Source organism: Protopterus annectens, chromosome 8.part1 (assembly GCF_019279795.1).
Source record: "Protopterus annectens isolate FY-2018-M chromosome 8.part1, PAN1.0, whole genome shotgun sequence".
Taxonomy (NCBI): Eukaryota; Metazoa; Chordata; order Ceratodontiformes; family Protopteridae; genus Protopterus; species Protopterus annectens.
Window position 1 is genome coordinate 149878830 of NC_056742.1, and position 24579 is coordinate 149903408.

A 24579-nucleotide genomic window follows, 5' to 3' on the forward strand; every position below is an offset into this window, starting at 1 on the left:
AGGGTATACAGAGAAAGAGGTTGGTGAAGAAGAAGTGGGAATGTCAAAGAGATGAAGAAAGTAGACAAGAGTATAAGGAGATGAGGTGCATGGCAAAGAGAGAGGTGGTGAAGGCCAAGGATAAGGCGTATGAAGAGTTGTATAAAAGGTTGGCCACTAAGGAGGGAGAAAAGGACCTGTACTGATTGGCTAGACAGAGGGACCAAGCTAGTAAAGATGTGCAGCAGGTAAGGGTGATAAAGGATAATGAGGGAAATGTACTCACAAGCGAGGAGAGTGTGTTGAGCAGATGGAAAGAGTACTTTGAGGGGTTGATGAATGAAGAGAATGAGAGGGAGAGAAGGTTGGATGATGTGCGGATAGTGACTCATGAAGTGCAGTGGATTAGCAAGGAGGAAGTAAGGATAACTATGAAGAGGATGAAGAACGGCAAGGCTGTTGGTCCAGATGACATACCTGTGGAAGCATGGAGGTATTTAGGTGAAATGGCAGTGGAGTTTTTAACTAGATTGTTTAATGAAATCTTGGAAACTGAGGGGATGCCTGAGGAATGGAGAAAAAGTGTTTTGGTACCGATTTTTAAGAATAAGGGTGATGTGCAGAGCTGTAGTAATTACAAAGGGATTAAACTGATCAGTCACAGCATGATGTTATGGGAAAGAGTAGTGGAAGCTAGGTTAAGAAGGGAGGTGATGATTAGTGATCAGCAGTATGGTTTCATGCCAGGAAAGAGCACTACAGATGTGATGTTTGCTTTGAGAGTGTTGATGGAGAAGTACAGAGAATGTCAGAAGGAGTTGCATTGTGTCTTTGTGGATTTAGAGAAAGCATATGACAAGGTGCCTAGAGAAGAGTTGTGGTATTGTATGAGGAAGTCGGGAGTGTCAGGGAAATATGTAAGAGTGGTACAGGATATGTACGAGGGTAGTGTGACAGCGGTGAGGTCTGCGGTGGGAGTGATGGATGCGTTTAAGGTGGAGGTGGGATTACATCAAGGATCAGCTCTGAGCCCTTTCTTATTTGCAATGTTGATGGACAGGTTGACAGATGAGATCAGACAGGAGTCCCCATGGACTATGATGTTTGCAGATGACATTGTGATCTGTAGTGAGAGTAGGGAACAGGTGGAGGAGACCCTGTAGAAGTTGAGCTATGCTCTAGAGAGAAGAGGAATGAAGGTCAGTAGGACTAAGACAGAATATATGTGTGTGAATGAGAGGGAGGACAGAGGAATGGTGAGGATGCAGGGAGTAGAGGTGGCAAAGGTGAATGAGTTTAAGTACTTGGGATCAACAGTTCAGAGTAATGGTGAGTGTGGAAGAGAGGTGAAGAAGTAAGTACAGGCAGGATGGAGTGGATGGAGAAGAGTGTCAGGAGTGATTTGTGACAGACGAGTACCAGTAAGAGTGAAAGGGAAGGTCTACAAGAGGGTAGTGAGACCAGCTATGTTATATGGGTTGGAGACAGTGGCATTGACAAAAAGGCAGGAGTCAGAGCTTGACATGGCAGAGTTGAAGATGTTAAGATTTGCACTGGGTGTGACGGGGATGGACAGGATTAGGAATAAGTATATTAGAGGGTCAGCCCAGGTTGGAAGGTTTGGAGACAAAGCCAGAGAGGCAAGATTATGTTGGTTTGGACATGTGCTGAGGAGAGATGCAGAGTATATTGGGAAAAAGATGCTAAGGATGAATCTGCCTGGTAACAGGAAAAGAGGAAGGCCTAAGATAAGGTTTATGGATGTGGTGAGAGAGGACATGCAGGCGGTTGGTGTGACAGAGCAAGATGCAGAGGACAGGAAGAAATGGAAACAGTTGATCTGCTGTGACAACCCCTAACGGGAGCAGCTGAAAGAAGAAGAAGAAGAAGAAAGTTAGGCTTAGGGTCAGGGTTAGGGTAAGCATGCATGAGTTAGGTAAGGCAAAGCCCCGCTGACAGTATCATTATTCAGATAAATTAGAACTGGGGATTTTGCTAGGGTTTGGTTTAGTGACTAGAAGAAAACTATATGTTTCATTTCTCAATTGCATGGCTTTCAGTTTTTTTTTTTTTTGGGGGGGGGTGAGTGGGTTTGTTTTGTTTCAAACGGTCAGCTGTTAAGTGTTTTACATCAGTGTTTGTGCAGTTCAATCGGTCATATATCCTATAATTTTATATAAAGGGCCAAACTGCCATCACTATAATCCACCAATATTAGTTCTCGTCTACAGATGCAGTGCCTGCTGCCCTTGAAGAATAAATGGCCTATGTTGCATTAACAATTTGAAGTGCTGTCAGTATTGCTATCATAATGAACTACATTAGCTATGCAACCGAGAATGGCTAACAAAAAGCAACACCAGGTTCACAGTTAATAATTATTATTGCAGTCCAGGAGAACATTAAGAACCCTGGCCGAACTTCCCAGTTATCCTAAAGCACTGTCTGGTTAAGTGACTTGCTCAAGGTCACATAGTAGATGAATGAAGGTGAAAAGATTCAAACTCTACGCCCTTGGCACAGAAAATAGCTCATTACCAAGTCAGAGCTTCAGTCCTTTTCTCCTCAAAACATAGTAACAGTTTTTAATGAAAGGCAGAAATCATTTGCAACCCAGTCTTCTAGAGAGGAACTGCATCACAGTAATATGCCACAATGATGATTGTATAATGGTGAAGATCAGATGGTTATCATCATCACTTCAAATAATGCCGACTGTATGACCTAACAAATTTTAATCCCTTCCCAGTTACTGGCTGTACTGCTGAAATATATTACGAAAATATAACATGTTGATATTATATTTAGCAAGCCAGGCCTATTAATAAATTAATTATTTATTTAATGCAATGAATAAAGCAAAACAATTCAATACAATATAGATGCTACATCATCTTTTGTTCAAGAACTCACAGGTCATACAAAAATTATATATATGTATATATATATATATATATATATATATATATATATATATATATATATATATATATTTGCATGCGACATACTGATTTTTGGGGGTGGCTAACATGTTGCAGAACACCTCCGACTCATTTCTGACCTCCTTATGTCTTCCCCGTCATCAAGACTATTTATCTCCTCCAACAATCTCAGTACAGGTCTAACCTACCAGAGTGGCTGATTATGTTGTACTGTTACAGCATATGCATTCAGAGTTGAATGAGCTGAATCATGGTCAAATGATGGGTAATCATGCTGGGTAATGAACCAGTCCCTTGCCAGCCATTCCAATATCCCATTACTTAGCTGTCTCTTCTAAATTACCATGAAACACTATTCAAACATTTCAGTGTGCACACTATCTTCTTTATTTTGACAATTATCAGAGAAAGGTTTGAATTTTATTTAAATCTTGAACTTCAAATTTTACATCAAAAATGCTGACAACCATTTTCTAAACAAAATAAAATACCCTCACATTAAAAACAAACTTATAATGTGAAACAGTAAGCTTCTCTTCCCTTCCCTTGAAACTTATATTTAGTGAAAATTTATCATGCAACCCATTAAATTACAAGACACGTTTTGGGATTCATAATCAAATAAAATATAGTGAAGCACTAATTAGCGGCTATGTGAGGGGAGAAGGACTTTAAAAGGCAAATGTCATAATGTATTTTCTAACAGTCTGGGACTACCCACTAGATACAAGTGTCCCTTTTCAGGAGTATCCCAGAAGTAATTTCTGGTGATGTAACTTGGTCAGAGTCATAAACAAAACAAATAAAGTTTGAGGGAATCAAACCCTATACTACATGAAGCAGTTCTTTAACAGCTCATAGCCTTCCTCATCTACACTTAAAGCTAGAGAAACTATTGTAACCCAAACACAGTGTATGTCACAAATGCATGCCTGCAAAAACACGTTAAATTAAAAACAAAATGCATAGTTAAAATATTAATTTTAAACCTTATAGACATCATACTGTCCAATTTATTCACAGCTAAATAATAGACACACAACAAAACAATGAAACCAAGGATTATATTAAATGAACAAGGTTCATGTGAAGATGCTATTATTCACCACTGAGGATGAAGATACCAGACCCTGTAAACAAAGAACTACACCTCACCATCTTAACCTTCTGCTCACACCCACACTCTTCACACAGGACACAGCAGCATTGACCCATTATGCTGATTTATAAGTTACAAGTGAAACAGTGGGGTGCAGGAACCAAGTATTTACACAGACACAAACAAATATGACCATCAGTTACTGCTTGCTCAAAGTCACACAGTAGGTAAATGGAAGTGAAAGGGCTCAAGCCATGTACTTTTGACTACAGGAAAGAGTTTGTTAGCATCTCGAAGCCTGAACTGCCAGACAACTCTAATTCACTTAAAAAGTTATAAGAACAATAGATTTTGCAGCAATATGCATTTTCTGAACAAAAAGCTAGGAACCTCTAAAGACTGGTGCACTCAAGCACACACACACACACACACACACACACACACACACACACACACACACACACACACACACACACACGTGCGCGCGTGCACACACACACACACACACACACACACACACACACACACACACACACACACACACACACACACACACACACAGACACTTGTTTCCATTCACTTCATGACATAGCTGCATTCTCAGTCTGTCTGTTTTCATTTTTGGCTGTGCTTCATGTCTCCATTCAGCCTGACTCCTGCAATACTGCATATCTCCATTCAGCCTGACTCCTGCAGTACTGCACATCTCCATTCAGCCTGACTCCTGCAATACTGCATATCTCCATTCAGCCTGACTCCTGCAGTACTGCACATCTCCATTCAGCCTGACTCCTGCAGTACTGCACATCTCCATTCAGCCTGACTCCTGCAGTACTGCACATCTCCATTCAGCCTGACTCCTGCAGTACTGCACATCTCCATTCAGCCTGACTCCTGCAGTACTGCACATCTCCATTCAGCCTGACTCCTGCAGTACTGCACATCTCCATTCAGCCTGACTCCTGAAGTACTGCACATCTCCATTCAGCCTGACTCCTGCAGTACTGCACATCTCCATTCAGCCTGACTCCTGCAGTACTGCACATCTCCATTCAGCCTGACTCCTTCAGTACTGCACATCTCCATTCAGCCTGACTCCTGCAGAACTGCATATCTCCATTCAGCCTGACCACTGCAGTACTGCACATCTCCATTCAGCCTGACCCCTGCATTACTGCTCATCTCCATTCAGCCTGACCACTGCATTACTGCTCATCTCCATTCAGCCTGACTCCCACAGTACGGCACATCTCCATTCAGCCTGACCGCTGCTGTACTGCACATCTCCATTCAGCCTGACTCCTGCAGTACTGCACATCTCCATTCAGCCTGACCGCTGCTGTACTGCACATCTCCATTCAGCCTGACTCCTGCAGTACTGCACATCTCCATTCAGCCTGACCGCTGCTGTATTGCACATCTCCATTCAGCCTGACTCCTACAGTACTGCACATCTCCATTCACCCTGACTGCTGCTGTTGCTGCCTTTACTGAGCGGCTAAAATCACCATTGCTGCTTAAGCAGCCCATCTCCTGCTCACTGCTACCCTCCACTACTGGCTGTATTGTGTATGTGTGGGAGGTGCTTGTGCATTCTCCTTCCTGTAAAGGAGCACATGACTGAGACTTTTTAAATTTTTTTTATTGTGCATTAAATTATATTCTACATGTCATGCAATAGACACAAATGAGTATAAATTGTTTGCTTGGCTTGCCATGGGGTCTAGTTGGCTACCCATTTCACCCCTATTACCACCCACCCAATAAGTTATGCTGACCGTCTAAAAAAACTCCAGCTATACTCTGTGGCATATCGTCTACTCAGAGGCAATCCCTGCTTAACATACAAGGCCATGTCAAACCCTGAGCTGTTCACTTAAAGAAATCCCAATCCCTCAGAGCCACTCTCTCTAGGGATCTAACCCTCATCATCACAATGAACAAAACATGCTGGAGGGATAGGTTCCTGACCCAGAGACTCCCCATACCCTGGAATAGACTGCCCATACATGTCAAGCAGAGTGCCTCTTTGGCCCTCTTCAAAAAGAACCTTGACGATTGGATGGGAGATAGGAAATTCACCCCGGGGATCATGTCAGTCACCCTGCTAGACAGGGGTCCAGGGAAGTAAATATTGTGGGAAGAAATATCCAGGGAATTGTTTGACTAGGTTTGTATTGGCCCTAGGGCCGATAGCCTAGTACCAACCTATGAATCTATAAGACATGAAATATTTTTTAACAAAGTATTGAAGTTAATTGCATAAGTTTCTTTTCCTCAAACATCAAAACTATGAAAATGAAGGTAATGTAATGTATTCCAGCAAATTTTTCCAATAAATTTACAATTAATTTAGTCAGTCTGGTTGCATAGAGGAATGAAGCCCCAAATGCAGGCCTGTCCAACTGGGTTCAATTCAAAGCTTGGATGACTGACAGAGCTTCAGGAAGGATGGATGTACCCATCCTAGAAGGAAGGGCAATGTGTGGGTGGGCAATGTGAAAAACAGGCTCTTCCTGACAGAGGATGGGAAGCAAATTGCAATGTGTTCAGCTGAAGGGGCAGGGCAGCTTGTCAATGATAGCAGCATATGGAAGTGTAGAGCAGAGTAGTGTGGTCTGCCTAATTCACATCCCCTGAGGTCAACCACAGCATGCACATTGGAGAGAAATGGGGAAGGATTAAGTAGAAACCCCCTTAGGCTGATGGTAGAACATCAATGATTCAACCTCCCACACACACAAGCATGTCACCCTTAGGATCCATGCTGACCCTGGTGTCAAATTCACTAATAATCTGGGGATGTTTGGAGTGGCCAGTAGACCCAGCATGGACATGAGACATGGAGATGACTGTCAGAATGACAAGTGGAGGAAAAAGGATGTAAAAACAATTACAGTGAATTTTACACTTTTGTCATTCATTCCACCCTTATCTTACATATGTATAAATTAGTGTAAAGTCCATCTGAAAGTGAGATGATATCATGGCTTTTCCTGTCAGAGGATGAGAAGCAAATTGCAATGTGTTCATCTGAAGGGGCAGGGCAGCTTGCCAATGGTGGCAGCATATGGAAGTGTAGAGCAGAGCAGCATGATCTGCCTAATTCACATCCTCTGAGGTCAACCACAGCATGCACATTGGAGAGAAATGGGGAAGGATTAAGTAGAAACCCCCTCAGGCTGATGGTAGAACATCAATGACTCAACCTCCCCCACACACAAGCATGTCACCCTTAGGATCCATGCTGACCCTGGCGTCAAATTCAATAATAATCTAGGGATGTTTGGAGTGGTCAGTAGACCCAGCATGGACATGAGACATGGAGATGACAGTCAGAATGACAACGGGAGGGAAAAGGATGTAAAAAATTACAGTGAATTATACACTTTTGTCATTCATTCCACCCTTATCTTACATATGTACAAATTGATGTAGAGTCCATCTGAAAGTGAGATGATATCATGGAACTCAGTTATAAAATGGCTAAACAAAATTCTGTTTACTGATTCTGAATTCATAGATCAAGTTCCAGATCCAATATTTCTGCTGTGCCTTGAAAAATGCAAACATTCAATAATGCATATTAGTTTTATTCTAGGAATAAAAATTTGAGGAAGGAGTGAGCTTCTCCACTGTGCTAGTAGGTATGTTAATTCTGAGGTCATGCACCTTGAATGTATATTCTGTACTTGTGTGTGTATTTGTTGTAAAAACCTAGATATTAGCAACATGAAATGCAGGCTTCATTTTAGCAAACATAACTGTCATAAAAGTTAGCTTTCTTATACCTGTTATGCTAACTGTGGAAACCTTTTGGCATTCCTGTTTGTTGGTCTATATTTTTATCTCACATATTCAGTTAAACAATATAACAAATACATTATTAAAGTAGCTTAAAAATCAAAACAGTAGATGTACTGTGTATAAATGAAAGTATGAATAATCTCTTTCTTTATTTAGATGGTGAGTTTTGCTGTAAACCCATTTGCCTGGAGTACGACAGCAGAAATCAATGGAGCTGTGGGAGGGTTAGCCCTCACCAGAACTAACGGATCACATATTCTTGTCAGTGAACTGATGGAAGACATTGAGGCAAGTCTCAGTACTGCTAAATGCTGTGATCATGCCAAGGCATATTAGTAATGCAGTGTTTTATGATTCATATTTATGTTCAGATCAAATATACTTACAAGATGACTGGCTTCCTTGGTGTCCAACGTTTATTTGTTTTAATGTTCCCTTACTTCATCATTCAAGAAAGTTCATCCAGATGCTTTGAATTTTCTTAAACGTTTGTCATTATTTTTAAAGTGGTTATGTTAAACGTTTGTTTGTGTACTCTTTACTAGGGTGTCTAGGTAAAGCAGAACACACATAACATTCAAGTGTAAAAATAGCAAAGTGCAGCCCCGTATGAGCTTCTGAACCATAACTATGATATAACCTGAGAGCATGAATATTATAGAATTCCAGGCATGAGAAATAACTGAAATTACTCCAGGAAAGTACACTGTTCATTACTATAAGGAATACAGATATATTGCACAGAGATAAACCTAATTCATTCTCAAAAATGTTCTGCCTATTTTGCCAAGAAGATATAATCAAATTATCACTGGCATGATCTGCTGCTAGTCATTTCATGATTCCCAGTAGATATTTATTTATAAATATCCAGTGTTACTTTTTTGAGACTTTCAAAATATGATAGGCAGCAAATACCATACTTCGTGATGGGTACATGTATGGTTTGATGAATGCTAGTAAATTTCTGGGCTCACCACCTCTTAGCATCCGCTGGTATAAGTCTGCAAAATATAAACCTCAATGCTTAAAAATTTGTCTTGTTGTGAAAACCTGAAAGAATAGTCTGGATACCACAACTTCTTATATATTTTTAGAGTAAATTGCAAATCTAAATGATTTCTCTGTTCTCATCCTTCATTCAGCTTCACTGTATTAAATTCAGTAGGTTAGATTACTTTTATTGTTTGCATACCACACTATCATATTCTTTTGTTATGTATATGTTTTTAAAATTTCCATCTCTATCAAAAAATATAAGCAAGCACCCTGTCCAGACTATAATAAAGTAATTAAGTATGGTACCTAAGAAGAAGGTGACATTCCATTTCTTGGTATAAAAGGATTTATGTGGGCTTATAAACTGCCTGTAGGACCACATCTGTGCTCTGGAAGACAACTGATGGATTAGTATTTCTAGTTCATCATTTCATTAAAAGTTTAACAGCAGCATGAAAAACAGTAACAGCATGACTGGCAAACAAAGAAAATGAGAGTATGATAACTCAATGATAGTTATTGTGATATGTTGTCTTGGAGCATTGTTAAACAACAGTAAACTTTTGTAACCAAATGAAAACAATCTATGCAAGATATTTTGAGCTCTAAGTCACTTAAGTGAAAGTGACAAAGTTAAGTGCTTTTTCATCCAGATTTGGAAGTATGACACATCATGTAAATAAAAAAATGTTTTCTTTTTTTCTTTTGGGGGGGGGGGGTCAAAGACCAGCAACTCATAGCAGACTTTGCCCTCTGCATTCCCCTAATTAATATAACTGTACACTGCTGCACTTGCTGGAAAGGAGATATTTCATCTGCACTCCAAATACAATCAAATAGTTTAAAGTTCAGATATTTTCATTTTCATCTCCTTTCACTGAGAGCAAAATAAAAAAGCACTGAAAAAAAAGATTACAAAAGAAAACAATTTACTTTTGCAATCTGTTAACCAAAACCCTACCACTTGTTGTGTCTTTCGGCTTTTCCCGGTTAGGGGTCGCCACAGCAGAACTCTGATCCGCTAATGATTGGTAGTTGATTTTTACGTGCCGAGTTACCAACCCTGATGCACAACCTTCAACAAAGGTATGCCCGTTAATGCATGTCTCCACGCAGAAGACGCTTTAGCTGAGAATCGAACCGGACGGCGTCTTACTGTGAGGTGACAATGCTACCACAGCACCACCACCGCGGGTAACCAAACCAAAACCCTACCACTAAAGTCGGATATTGTTTGTTTGAATAATGGCAGTGTTAATGGAAAGATTTTTTTATAAGGTGGGGTCTATACTTGGGGTTTGGGGCAGGGACAGGTGCAAGATGAGGGTTAGGCTTAGAGCTAGCACACATTAATTAGGATGAGCTGGGATATATATATATATATATATATATATATATATATATATATATATGTAGATATATATATATATATATATATATATATATATATATATATATATATATATATATATATATTTACCCGCATAGACACACACACACACACACACACACACACACACACACACACACACACACATGCTTGTGCATTAGTATAGAAAACAAACCAAAGCTGAAAAGGTAGTTCATAGACCGTGAATTTTTTCTATGTTCCCAGTCTATGTTGCCATATTTACAATGTCACCAGTAATAATACAAACTAAAGCCATGTGTTCAGAAAGTAGCACTAAACCACAGATCAGACATCAAGATCACATGTCTTATTTGCAGGCTTTTATAAATGACAAATACAAAAAAAGTTAGTAATAATAGAAATTATTCAGTCCCTTTTGACAAGTGTCTTTCCGAGTAAGGCATAGTCTTCACCCTTATACAATTTGCTGTCTATGGAATTTCTCGGCCACAGTAGTAATAGTTTGATTGTTTCTCTGTTCATGTATTTATTTTTTATTTCCCTGAAGTTGAAAATCATCTGCCATCAGCTCTACCTATCTATCAGACTCATCTTAGCCTTCCCCAGTCTCTATCCAGCCCATGTTTGGGGCCAGTGAGGTAATCAAGAATGCTGGTGCAGTACTATAATACTTCTGGAGAGCATGCACTAACCCACTATCCAGCATCAGCCTTGCAAACTCCACAGTGGCTGTCTTTGGATAGTCAAAATGTGCTTTGATGCATGTGCAACTTCTCAGACAAGTGTCACACCCTTGCAGTGCACAGATCGACATGTATTCAGGGTGCTATTGCAGGGAGCTAGGTTGCCTCCTTCACCCCAGGATGAACAAACCAGCATTCGCCACTTACTCCTGTTTTCCCCTGCGCAGTTCCTCCAACAACCCAACAGCTAATCAAACACAGGTCATCTGGTGAGCAGTCAGGGCTTTAACCCACTGTGCCACATGGCTGGGTTTCTCAGCCACGCTTTCAGTCTAGAATAACATTCAACTACAACTAATATGGTGCAAAATATTAGACAATAACAATGAGTGGGTCTAAAATGTAGGGCATTGTTCCATTGCAAAACAGCCTGCACTCCACATCAAGCAATATACTTCTCTTATTCTATTCAAACAAAGATGAAAACCCACAAATTCACCCCCATTTTAGCATCCATGTACCTCATGAATGGAGACAACAAATAAATGTCTCAACATACCTTTTTTGTGCCCACCTCTGGCATATTCATGCACAAAATACAAGGGCTAAAAACTACCATGGGAATGTAAGGGTAGACATGTTAAAGGACATCCCCACCCACAGACTGAAAAAACATGTTTATTTTATAATTTATTGTTGCTTCTTACATTTAACAGAACTAGAGCATTATATATACTCTCTTTTTTATCTTTTTATTTGTAATTTCATAGAGTGCCCATGTGGTATTCATCATCTTAATGTGATTTTAATTTTTTTAGTCTGCATCTAGGTATCCCACAGTACAAATGTTTGGCTTTAAAATATTACATCACACAGGTGTCTTAACTCCAGAGCTCCTATAACTGAATTGACTTTACAAATGTTTTAAGGTGTACCCTGCTTTTTTTCAAGCAGTCAGGTTTAAGTACCATTTATTGCTCACAGATCAACAGTCTAGTAAGTACCTGTGAGGCTGTAGAATTCATATAGCATTTCATATGATTAGCGGTGTTGGGATCGATTTGTAATTACTGTAGTTTAGTCACAGCTGTTGAGTCATTGTGATGAAATCCAGCCAGGGATGGGCAAAACTGACAATATGCACATGTATTTACTGGATTATGCCACACGTCATATCATGCATATTCTGATTTAAATTCTCAATAGAATATACATTATTTACTACTATACTACTGACAGACAGGAACACTATAAAATAAAAAATGACCAGCCAGTAACCAGAAGCACTTTAATATTCTCTAACATATCGGCAAAAAGCCTTCATGGAATAAAATATTACAAAATCACCTGCCTTATATACACATATAATTAGAACAATTAACACTTAATTAAACAAGCAGATAAAAAATCTCCAATTACACTCTAAATTTAACTCCTTAGGGTCTAGAGTATTAAATTTTAAATATATACAGATTCTTTAAATAATAATTTATTCTTTATAGACACATTGTCATATTGGCCAACATCCACCTTTTCTAAAACTGTACCCTGTAACCTATACCTTCCTCCCTGTGAAATGTATTAAAATGTTCAGCTATGGAGCTTTCTTCTTTACCATTAATGAAATCCCTTACATGTTGTAACAACCTAAGTTTAAAGGGTATTTTACTTTCCCCCACATAACATGTGTTACAGGGACATTTTAGGGCATGTGCAATACCTTTTGTAACACACCCATATTGACCTTGCATCCTAAAACTAAACCTATTCATTTTCAGAAAGCTCTTCAGTACATACTTACAAGCTTTACATTTCCCACAGGGCACAGTTCTATAACCTATCATAATCCCTGAAATAACAGTTGGAGGGGCAGTGAATTTTCTACAAACTAAAACATCTTTAATACTTCTTTCTTTTCTATATGATACCATGGGCATTTGACTCCCCCATTTAGAGAAGTCTCTTAAAGATGTCAAATAGCCCCAATAAAATTTAACCAATTCTACAAGCTTAAAACTAAAAATGCTATATGTGGTGACAAAATATATTGTTTCTCCGTTATTACATGTATATTTGGCATCTCGTATCCACCTCCCTTCACCTGTATGTCCCTTATTCCTACATTCAACCAAAAACCTATCCCAACATTTATCTAACACTTCCCCATTATAACCTCTATATCTAAACATATTAATAGTCCTTTCAATTTCAACTCTAAGATCCAAATCATTATTGCAGAGTATTCGTATTCTTAAAAACTCACCATATGGAAGGAGCTGAAGAGTGTGTGGTGGATGGCAACTTTGTCCTTGTAAATACTGAATGCCGCCTTCAAATTTCCTATGCACTGATGTTCTAATACTTTTCCCATCACTAATATCCACCATCACATCAAGAAAGGAAACCTTTTTATTATACATTATTTACTGTCTACTTTCACAGGTTATGTTGGCAAGCTTCCAGCTGTATGACTTCAAGGAAGCTTGATTGCTGTAGCTGAATATTGATATTTTCTATTACCTAGACATATACGCATATGGGCGCACACATATAAATAGATTGCACTGTAGCTTCTTGAATTATATCTATAAGAAGATACAACTACGTACTGCGGTGGTTGTGCTGCGGTAGCGTTGTCGCTTCACAGCAAGACGTTGTGCCATTCGATTCTCAGCTAGAGCGTCTTCTGTGTGGAGACATGCGTGAATGGGCGTACCTTCGTTGAAGGTTGTGCGTCAGGGCTGGCAAACTCGGCACGTAAAAAATCTACTGCCAATCATTAGTGGACCGGAGTTCCACTGTGGCAACCCCTAACCGGGAAAAGCCGAAAGACACAAACAAACAATCAAAAATTCGAAGCAAACTCGGTCGACTCCACTTCCGTCGAGAATCAGAATGTCGAACTCTGCAATGTCGAACGCCTATATTGCCAAACTACAAACCTCACCCCTATCTTGACCCATGTTAAAACTCATCCATAGGTCAAATTTGGTTTGTGATTTGGCAATCTCAGTGTTCGACAATGTGAGTTTCGAATTTTTTCGGACTACCATATGTGGGTCAACCGAGTTCACTTCGAAGTTTTGATAGTAAACCTATACATACATATATATATATATATATATATATATATATATATATATGTATATATATATATATACATATATACCAGATGTGCAGTTGTACAACTATGGAGTAATGGAAAAACAGTGGCTCACTTTTGGCACTGTAATAGAAATAACACCATTAGTGATTTTCTGCATGCGCCAAGAAGCAACCACGGCACATATATTACAAAAAAGGCATGCCTTTTTTTTTTTTTTTTTGCAGAAGGACCCCCCCCCCCCACACACACACACACACACACATACACACATACTAATTATAAATGCTAGCTCTGAGATAATACAAAATATGGATGAGCATATTCCCCAACTCTGAGAATTGTGCAGTCTCACACAACTATTGACCATCTGTTTAATCAACAAAATGTGGTGGAACAAACAGATGTCAACCAAAATACATATATATATATATATATATATATATATATATATATATATATATATATATATATATATATATATACACACATACATACATACATACATACACACATACATTCTTTGAAAGATGTTAATAATTTTTTTGAAATGTAAGAGAAAGCATATTATGTAATCTTGGGAATGCATTTTGTACTTAATCTGTCATTTTTTTTCTGTTATTGATATTTATTTTTAGTATTAAACTTCTTGCTTGCTATTTTTCAAGCACAGACTATTTGAAATATAACTGGATTAGACATTGGTATATAGACTAGACAGTGGTTGACTCTTAGTAAATTATAACAAACAGAATATAATAACAATACTTGAAGCCTTCCTGAATAACTTAAGTCTTCCAACCCTGGAAATTTTCTAGCAAGGAATTTGCACAAGGCTTATAAATGTAGCACTATATTCAATAATAGTTTGGATCACTTAAGTATAAAGTGATATGGTGAACTCTTTATTAGTACTGGCTCAAATAATTAAAGTATAAAGTATTATAATGATCTCCTTAATTATGTATTTTTATATACCAATAAAATGTTGAGTGAATGAAATTAAAAACCATAGTACAGGAAAAATAAAGTAGGAGAATGTCATATGCTTGTCTTAAAATCACTCCTTCAGGCTGCACATATAATTTAAGCTTTCCAAAATTATGTATCTTACCAGGCAGCATCTCATAAAAATTAACTAACTCCAGAAGCATATTTCTGAAGAAATTAACTATGAATAAGTGGGAAAGAAGATACATTCAACTCTGACTAGTTTACACTTGGAAAGACATACTGACATTGATAACACACATCCCACAGAAAAAAAGTAAGTGGGAACAGCTGACAGATATATATTTTCAGCTTTCATGGTCTGAGCAACTAACTTCAGGAACATTATAGGTTGTCTTTCTTGGGTATTAAGAATACTGTGCACTTTAACAAAGTCCCTCAAAATGATGGCAAAACAGATGAAGAAGAAAAATTGAAAGAAACGGCTGCTATTTGAATATCTTGATTAATACATTCTGTTGCTGTTTTAGATAACACTTCCCCGTCTAAACATGACACAAGTGAACAAAACTCAGCTGCGTTTGAGCAATTCCAGTAGTGTTATGGTGAATGTTTCTTCAGAAAATGATTCCCTAGTGATGCAGTTTGATCCAGAGAAGGACATACCACTAGCCGTCTACCTACAGTATGGTTTTCAACCAAATCAGACCCACTATGACCATAAAATTCAGTTAACTGAAGAGCAGATTACAGAAGGTGAGACCATTCTAATGTGAATTACCTAGCAGTGATTGTCAGTGACTATGCTGTATTATGCATAACGTGCTTTGTGGATAATGAGTTGTGGGTATAAGTGCTAAACAGACAGAAAAATACAAACACGTGTCCAGTAACTCCCAAAATGCTTAACAGATTCTCATAGCTTAATAGTCGTCATATAGACAAGATGTTTTTACTGTACCTGTGCAAATGTGCCTAACTTGTCTCCTGTGAAGCTTTTTGGTCAGTTGCATTTTTATCAACCTACATATTTATTTATTGTTGGTAACCTGGTGAGTGCACCTTTTCCTATATAAACTTGGCCAGTCAGTAAAATAAATTGGCAAGGGAAGTGAAAATATAATATACGTCTAATTTTTTCAGCCTAGCAAGCTGTAAGTGTATGAAATATGTTGGGGGCAACTGTAAAAATGCAATATCTTCTACAGTATGTTTAGGGAACAACTTTTGTGATAAGTGATATTCATCAGACAGGAGTCCCATACATATTTGGTAGCTAGATCTACAGATAGATTTCTCTCTCTCTCGCTCTCTCTCTCTATCTCTATTTATCCATCTTTTTATTTATCTATCTATCTATCTATCTATCTATCTATCTATCTATCTATCTATCTATCTATCTATCTATCTATCTATCTATCTATTTATCTATCTATCTATCTATCATTGTGTGTGTGTCTCCCTCTCTCTCTCTCTCTAAGTACGCTATTTAAATAGATAGATATAGCTACAGATATAGGAGCACATTGGTTCATTAATGTCAATTTAATCCAAATCCGTTTTACTGTAGCAGTTAAATAGAATTACAGTTTTAGAGGTTTTGGTATCTATCTATCTATCTATCTATCTATCTATCTATCTATCTATCTATCTATCTATCATTGTGTGTGTGTGTGTCTCCCTCTCTCTCTATCTCTCTCTCTCTCTAAGTACGCTATTTAAATAGATAGATATAGCTACAGATATAGGAGCACATTGGTTCATTAATGTCAATTTAATCCAAATCCGTTTTACTGTAGCAGTTAAATAGAATTACAGTTTTAGAGGTTTTGGGTTTATTTTACTGTTTTGTTTTAAAATAGTCATTCAGTTTGTTTTTCATTTCTGTATTATTTTAGTTAGTACTGACAATATATTAATAAGTTAATACTAACAATAGTTAATAAGGGTCTGTCACAACTAAAATTATCCTACAGAATTTCACATTTCTCCTGCTGCTTGCATGTCCCTTTGTGAAAATGTACTTCTAAAATTGGAATATGTGTTAACATTACTAACCTGTCACTCCTCTTACAATATTCAGAGGCTTCAAACTGCAGAAAACAAAATGTGGACATTTGCATTGCTTGCAGACCCTCTTACCCACTACTTCATCCTACGTAACAAACTCAGTTGGCTACTTGTTATTGATAGGTCAACCTTCCTTCTAGGTGTACTTATATATAAAATCTTAAATAAAGTTTGCTGTCCTCTGTTGAGGAGAAAACTCAGAGGACAGTAATACATATTAAGAAACAGTCAAGAACATTTTATTGGCTTAAGTAGGCCCCCTTTCAAAACAGTTATGGGGTATACCTAAATATGGAGGGTAAGCATGAAGGTGGCTTGCAAAAGATGTGTTGTTTCATTAAACATTTGTATTTACATGTTTGTAGTTTTAGCTAAATGGTTTCTGTGTAAAAGTGTTTGTTGCTGTGGGAGTCAGTGTAAAGCACATTTTTTATTTATCTGCAATATGTACCGAGTCATCCAAAGTTTATCTATAGTATCGCACATAATCACAAGTGTCACTGCCTCACTGGTATGCCATCAAAGCTGCATTAGTTCTGCTAAACTCACCATAGTTTTGCCACTCAGTAGAAACTAAATTAACAGTTCACACACACAAAATGCAGTCACATACACAACCTCAGAACATCCTAGCCCATTTAAAGCAATCATACAAACCCAAATCTCTACTTGAGTCAGAAGAAAAAAGTAAAAAAACTTAAAACATGGACTACATTTCCCATCTATTTCAGAGTAAAAAGTACCTTCTCATATTGCACACACACATTCATCTCAGAAAGAACACTGCCTACCCTAATCACCCCCGCCCCCTGGACATTAAATTGTTCTTACTTGAATGAAGGAGGTTAAAATTAAGAATAATAAAAACAAACAAAAAAAAAACATTAGTCATGGCTAGATTATGAGAAATCTAGCATCACTGACAAAATAGACTTGACTAACTACATAAACTAAATAAAAAACAACTAAACACTGAAATGAACAAATCCTAACAAAACTAACATATTAATAAACCACATAAAAAATAACTGATGCTGTACAAAAGTAATTTAAAGTTACCTCAGAACTAGAGTACAAAACCAATAACCAGACCTCTCATTTTTAAAAACCTGTGCAAACTGCCTATAGTCCCTATTATCAGTTTGCAGTAGCTGTCTAGAGAAGAGCTACAAACTATAGCACCTCTTTTCTGCTTAGCCTCCCCTGGCTGATAGCTGATGTCAGGCATGTAGCTAGGGTGGGGTGAATGGGGTGACTGCCCCAGGTGTAGATGCTTAAGTAGTATTCCATCACTGATATTCAGAAATTAATGTCAATACTGTATTTGTGGTCATAGCTAAAGCACTGCAGTACTGTCTGTAGTATATTAACTCTAGCAAACTGCTTTATGCATTTTTTTTGGTCCTCATGTCAGAGCATTTTATTAAATGTAGACCTCAGCTTAAAATTGATAAAGACATCAGGGTTGGGAACTTCACCAGGCACAAGATAGGATAGCTATACCTGTGCTAATGAGATAACTGCAATATACATGTTGTGTCAATGTATGTTACTGTTTGCTAATATCTGTACTTTGTGTGTGTGTGTGTGTGTGTGTGTGTGTGTGTGTGTGTGTGTGTGTGTGTGTGTGTGTGTGTGTGTGTGTGTGTGTGTATCTGTGTTGGTCTTCTGCTAGGTACCAATGCTATTTAGTAACACAGGATAGAATGGCAGTCAGCTAAGCAGGCATTTCAGCTGGTCTGCCGAATGACTCATATTTATGGGGATTTTATTTAAACAAAGAACATCATTATGCAATTTGTGCATGCCTTTAAAGCTGATAATTTCGAAGATGTACAAATCACCCCATCTTCTCTAGTCTTTGTCATGAATCCTAGGCGAATCTGAAACACTGTCCAGATATTTTCTTATCTTCATTCTGGGTGTACCATCTGAAATTTATCTGTACTATTGGGGAGTAAGGTTGTTCCACATCCTTAGCATATTACTAGACTTGTAAAATTTCCCTAAGTTGTCCATATTTATGTTGCTTTCTGAAAACTAAAGTAAAAACTAAAATCACACATTGCATGTGAAAGGCATGTGCTAGTTTGTAAGGGCTTATGCTCAGTTTGCAGGAGCTTCTCTAGGATTGACATGCTCTCTCTGATCTCTGGAGTGAATCCAAATGAAATCCAAAGCATCTTATGAAATCTACAAAAAAAATCATTATTTTTATTCACTTACTGCACTTTTAAACTGTGTACTAAATTATCACCTGCTTTTAACCATTGTTGCCATTTTAAACTGTTTTGCTGCTTCACCGTTTCAACTGTTTGCTGTTTAAGACTCTTTATTTTGCACTTTGTATCTTCTAGTACTTGTGTATTTTATAGGGGTCTATATTAGAACATTGAAGTTTCAGAACTTCAAATGTTCTAATATCGACCCCTAATAAGTGAAAGCTGAAAATAGCGAAGTTTCAGAAAAACAAATTCTTTCCTAGAGAAAGAATTCAGTTGTCCGTTCCTGTCGCTTTGCCATTTTCAGCTCTGTGGTGGAAAGTTACGGGTTGGGTTCAGGTAAGTGTGCGATTGTGTGGACGTGAGGGTTAGGGCGGGTTAGGTGAGTTAGGGTTAGGGAGCAGGTCAGGTAAGTGTGCGAATGTGTGGACGTGAGGGTTAGGGTGGGGTAGGTGAGTTAGGGTTAGGGCACGGGTGAGGTGTGTGTACGATAGTGACGGACCTTAGGGTTAGGGTTTGGGTTAAGGTAAGTGGGTAGTTAGTGGTGTATGTACAGTTTAGTGTAGGTTTAGATGTAAGATTTTAGGTGTATGTGTGTGGATTGCTGTTTGTTTGGTGTGTTTGTGTTGTGTGTATGTGTTTTAGAACAGCAAATTTTTTCCCTAGGAAAAAATTTGCTGTTCTGAATTTTCAGTGCTATCAGTTTTCAGTTAGTAGGGGTCGATATTAGAACATTTGAAGTTCTGAAACTTCAATGTTCTAATATAGACACTTTTATAGCATAGGCTAGATTCAGATTTTCTGAATCTAGACCATTTGGCATTACCTGAGCACAAAAGCCAACCATCTTACATTAAGAGGGCCCCCTGCACCCTTGTGGCAGAAGAGTATAGACAAGGACCCATCTGAGTCAGGGATTGTTGGAATAAGGCTCAGTATTGAGCATTTACATTGGCCACCTTGTTTGGAAATTGCTTAACTAAGCTGTGCATCTCACACTGGGGGTTATTAATGCCCATTATAGATGCATAGAAAGTCAATTTTCCCTAGATAGTTGCTTGTGAGCCATCCTGTGTTCCCTGTTTCTCTGTGCACTACACAGTTGCACACTGCTGCTCAGAGAGCAACTCAGCTGTGCATTGTTTATGCATTGAAGCAGACATCTACTCCCAAACCTCCATAATTTAGTTGATTCTACTAGTCTCAAAGCAGAACTAGTTTCATCTAGCCCTCTCCCCACTACTTACTACAGAACAAACCTGACATAATAGACAGAGTTTTCCACCATTTCACCAGCCAGCCTGATGGACACAGGCATCCTAAGGCAATGTAGCAACTCTCTCATGTATACTGACAACCCAATACTCCTAAAACATACTAATACAATATGTGAGAGATGTATCTATACTATAATTCTGGAATCAATGCTCTCTCTCTCTCTCACAAAACAGCAAATCAGATACCAAATGGGTTGTCGGCACACACACACACACACACACACACACACACACACACACACACACACACACACACACACACACACACACACACACACACACACACACACACTTCAAAACTTCTACACACTAACAACAAAATACATAACCAACATATGTGGAGGTACTCACTAGAAGTATACTAAAAGACCACAGACTTCCCAAATGCAAACTGTCCATACACAATGCAGTCCCAAGACCATCCACTACACATATAAACACACAAATCAGTGTCTCGCCCAACAAGCCCGTAAGGCTAAAAATCTCAAAACCAAATGTCTTGGTCATAGGCAACTTCATAGTGAGATGCACAGATGTCCCTCTCACCAGGCTGAAAAAAGGAGAAGGTCATAGTCAGCTGCCTGTCGGTTGCCAGACTCCACCAAATTACGAACGCACTCACGTCTATAAACAAGTACTGTTATGACTCTATTATAGTCCATGTTGGAGTGAACAACTTGAGACATACCTCAATGGACTACATGAAGAGAGACATGACTAAGCTTGCTGATTATGTCTCCCAGGTAGGTATGCCCCAAGCCCTAAGCTAGATTCTGCCTTCACCCACTACAAACAAAAAATGATTGACTTTAATAATTGACTTAGCTTCTGGTTTGAATCCAGGGGGATCCTGTATCTGTTAGCCAGGGACAACATGGTTGCAAGACCACGCTGCTTTGCAATGGATGGTCTTCACCTGTCATCTCTTCATAGGTTCATAGGTAGGTACTACGCTATTGGGCCAAGGGCCTAAGTAAGCCTAGCCAACAAGGTTTCCTGGCTTACACCACCCAAGAAAGTTATTTTCCTGTGCCACTGTCGAGCAGAGACACAGAAGTGATCCCCGGGGTGTATTTCCTATTTCCCATCCACTCATCAAGATTTTCCTTGAAGAGTGCTAATGAAGAACTATGCTTGACATAGATGGGTAGCCTGTTCCAGAGTATGGGAAGATTCTGGGACAGGAATCTATCCCTCCAGCATGTCCTGTTTATTGTGGTGACAAGGTTTAGGTTCCCTAGAGCGTGTAGCTCGGAGGGATTGGGATTTCTTTAGGTGTAGCATGTCCAACAGCTCTGGGTTTGACATAGCTTTATATGTTAGGCAGAGATCACCTCAGAGTAGGCGATATGCTATGGAGTAAAGCTGGAGTTTTTTGAGGTGGTCAGTGTAGGGCATTTGTTTGAGGCCAGTAATCCTCTTTGTGAGGTACTTCTGTGGCCTTATCAGTTGCTGCAGATGTCTAGTGAGGTACATTCCAAAAGGGACGTTGTACTCTATAATGGGTTTAATGAGTGTCGAGTAGAGGGAAACAATGACCTCTTTTTTCCTGGATGAGAACCCTTTTATGATGTGGTGTACCACTTAGAAGGACTTCCTGACTACTGTGGCGATGTGCCTATCAAAGGAGAGACTTGGCTTTTGGTTACTGGCTAAGGTACTTGCCTCACCCATAGTGCCTTTTTTAGGCAATGTCATAAGAACAAAATTCCTGATTTAAAAACATAAAAACATCTTCTAGAGACAAACTCAAGGTTATGCTGCTTAATGCTAGGAGTCTAAATCAGAAACTACACTTACTGGAAGCACGCCTTACTTTGGAAGACACAAATGTCTGTGCGGTATCAGAGACATGGTTCAGACCACAGAGAGTACCAAAGCCGTACAAGGCTACAATGCCTTCCACACATTCAGATTGCAAAATGAACATGAAAGAACCAAAGAGGGAGGTGTATCCATCTTCATCAAAGACAAATACAACTCAAGACTGGTTAAACAGTACGATTCCCTAGAGCTACTCCAAGTCCAGTTAATTGTAGGTAAAGAGCCCTCCACATCACTGTTAGCTTTAGGTCCCCCACCATCAACCAGGTAATCCACACTTCCTACCTGAACCTGCTTGAGTCACTCACAATATAGCCAAACACCCTAGTCATGGGTGACTATCTGTCCATCAACTGGGCAACATATACGAGTACTAACATGCTTCCCATAAGGTTTATAGAATTTGTTAACACAAATGATCGGCACCCCCACAAGGGGCTCAAATATCCTTGACCTAGTGCTCACTAACATGGGAGATTGTTGCAACACTCCGTGCGTGCGGCCCTCCCTGGTAAGGTCAGATCGCAAATCCGTTTCATTTTAAGTAGCAAATGACCCCCCAGAGGAAAAAGGTTAAAGAATTTTTCCAAAGAAAGCTATAGCCTCTTATGTGCTGGCATAAATAGTTTTAAATCCCCATTCACCACTGACAGCAGTGCGTCCCATACCGAGGAGTGCACTATTGCCTTGTGTAAACACCTATGTAAGTGTATAGACTCAGCCGTACCAGAATGGATTAAATCAGGATCCTCACGAAAAAACAAACCACCCTGTGGACATACAGCATAAATAACTTCTACAACAAGAAAAAGAAAGTGCTGACTAAGAACAAGAAGAAAAGGTCTCAGCAGAGGAGAGATATCCTTCACAGCCTAAATAAACAAATTAGACATCGTATTATTAAGTCCTCCAAAGCTAACTATGAAAGCAAATTATCATCCCTGGCTAAAGGTAACCACAAGGCATTCTATAACTACATCTGAACTCTTAAAAGGAAGGCTCAGATCTGTGCAATAACTACATATGAACTTTTAAAGGGAAGGCTCAGATTTGTGCTGAACTAGTAGTGAACGGTACCACTCATATGGAGCCTGTGAAAATTGCCAATCTGCTAGCAGACAAGTTTAGCAAAAACTTCACTCCACTGTCCACAGCAAACATACCCCAAAATATACCTGTCACCAGTCCTCTATGTAGTACCTCTAATGAGCAGGTCATAACCACCCACTTCAATGCAAAAAAGCAGCCTCTATGGGACTGGACAACATCCCAGACTGCTTAATAATTGGTCTAAAACAGGAGCCGGAGGAACTATTGGGTACTCTCTTCAACCACAGTCTAAGAACTGGCTTTGTCCCACCTGAATGGAAAACTCCAACTGTCATCTCTTTGCACAAATGGGGTCCCTCAGCCAACCCTGAAGATTATAGACCGATAAGACTAAACAGGCTGGTTTGGTTAAAGGCAGATCATGCATGTTAAATTGGTGGACTTCTTTGAAAATGTCAATAAAGCCTTGATTGAAGGCAAAACAGTGCATACTGCCCATCTCAACTTAGCCAAGGCCTTTGACACTATCCTCCACTCAAACATCATCAATAAACTCAGCCAGCTTGAGATAAACCCATATGTTATTAGATATGAAGCCAGTTGGCTCATCAAAATAATGCATACAGTCCAAGTAGGGGATTCCACCTCTGCCAGCAGACCTGTTACTGTTGGTGTTCCACAAGGATCTGTGCTGGATCCACTCCTGTTTGGAATCTATATCTCAGAAGTTCAGGTGAAAATGTATGGCCTTAGGCTTACCAAGTCTGCTGATGACTACAATCTTGGTGCAATCATTAAAACACAAAATGATGTTACTGTACTACAAAAAGGGCTTACACAGACAAATAATTGGTGGGAAAGCCACAAACTTAAACTTAACCCAACAAAAATGTATTATCATCCCCTTTGGTAAAGGTGAAGTCCCAACAAAATAAAACATTAACAATACCACCCTAAATTCAAACCCAGTGGTGAGAGACTTATAAACGCAGGTTGATAGCAGCCTTAACATTGATCATCATGTGTTCACATTGGTGAGGAAGGCCTTCTATGCTGCCCATCTCATAAGTAAGGGAATAGCATCCAAAACGAAGGAGGTTATAACTCCTCTGTACTCATCCCTCATCAGACCAGTAATAGAGTACAGTGCTCCCTTCTGTCTGTACCGCACCAGACACTGCAGCAGCTGGAGACACCTCAG

At 38.9% G+C, this 24579-nt stretch overlaps 1 protein-coding gene across 1 annotated transcript in view; it reads left to right on the forward strand.

Annotated features, from left to right (window-relative positions):
• Positions 1 to 24579, forward strand: part of PKD1L2 (polycystin 1 like 2) — a 1522374-nt gene that overhangs the window by 821675 nt on the left and 676120 nt on the right. Inside the window, exons 25-26 of the mRNA XM_044081586.1 lie at positions 7984 to 8115; positions 15466 to 15691. Of these exons, the coding sequence (XP_043937521.1) occupies positions 7984 to 8115; positions 15466 to 15691 (358 nt within the window). The remainder of the gene's footprint in view (positions 1 to 7983; positions 8116 to 15465; positions 15692 to 24579) is intronic.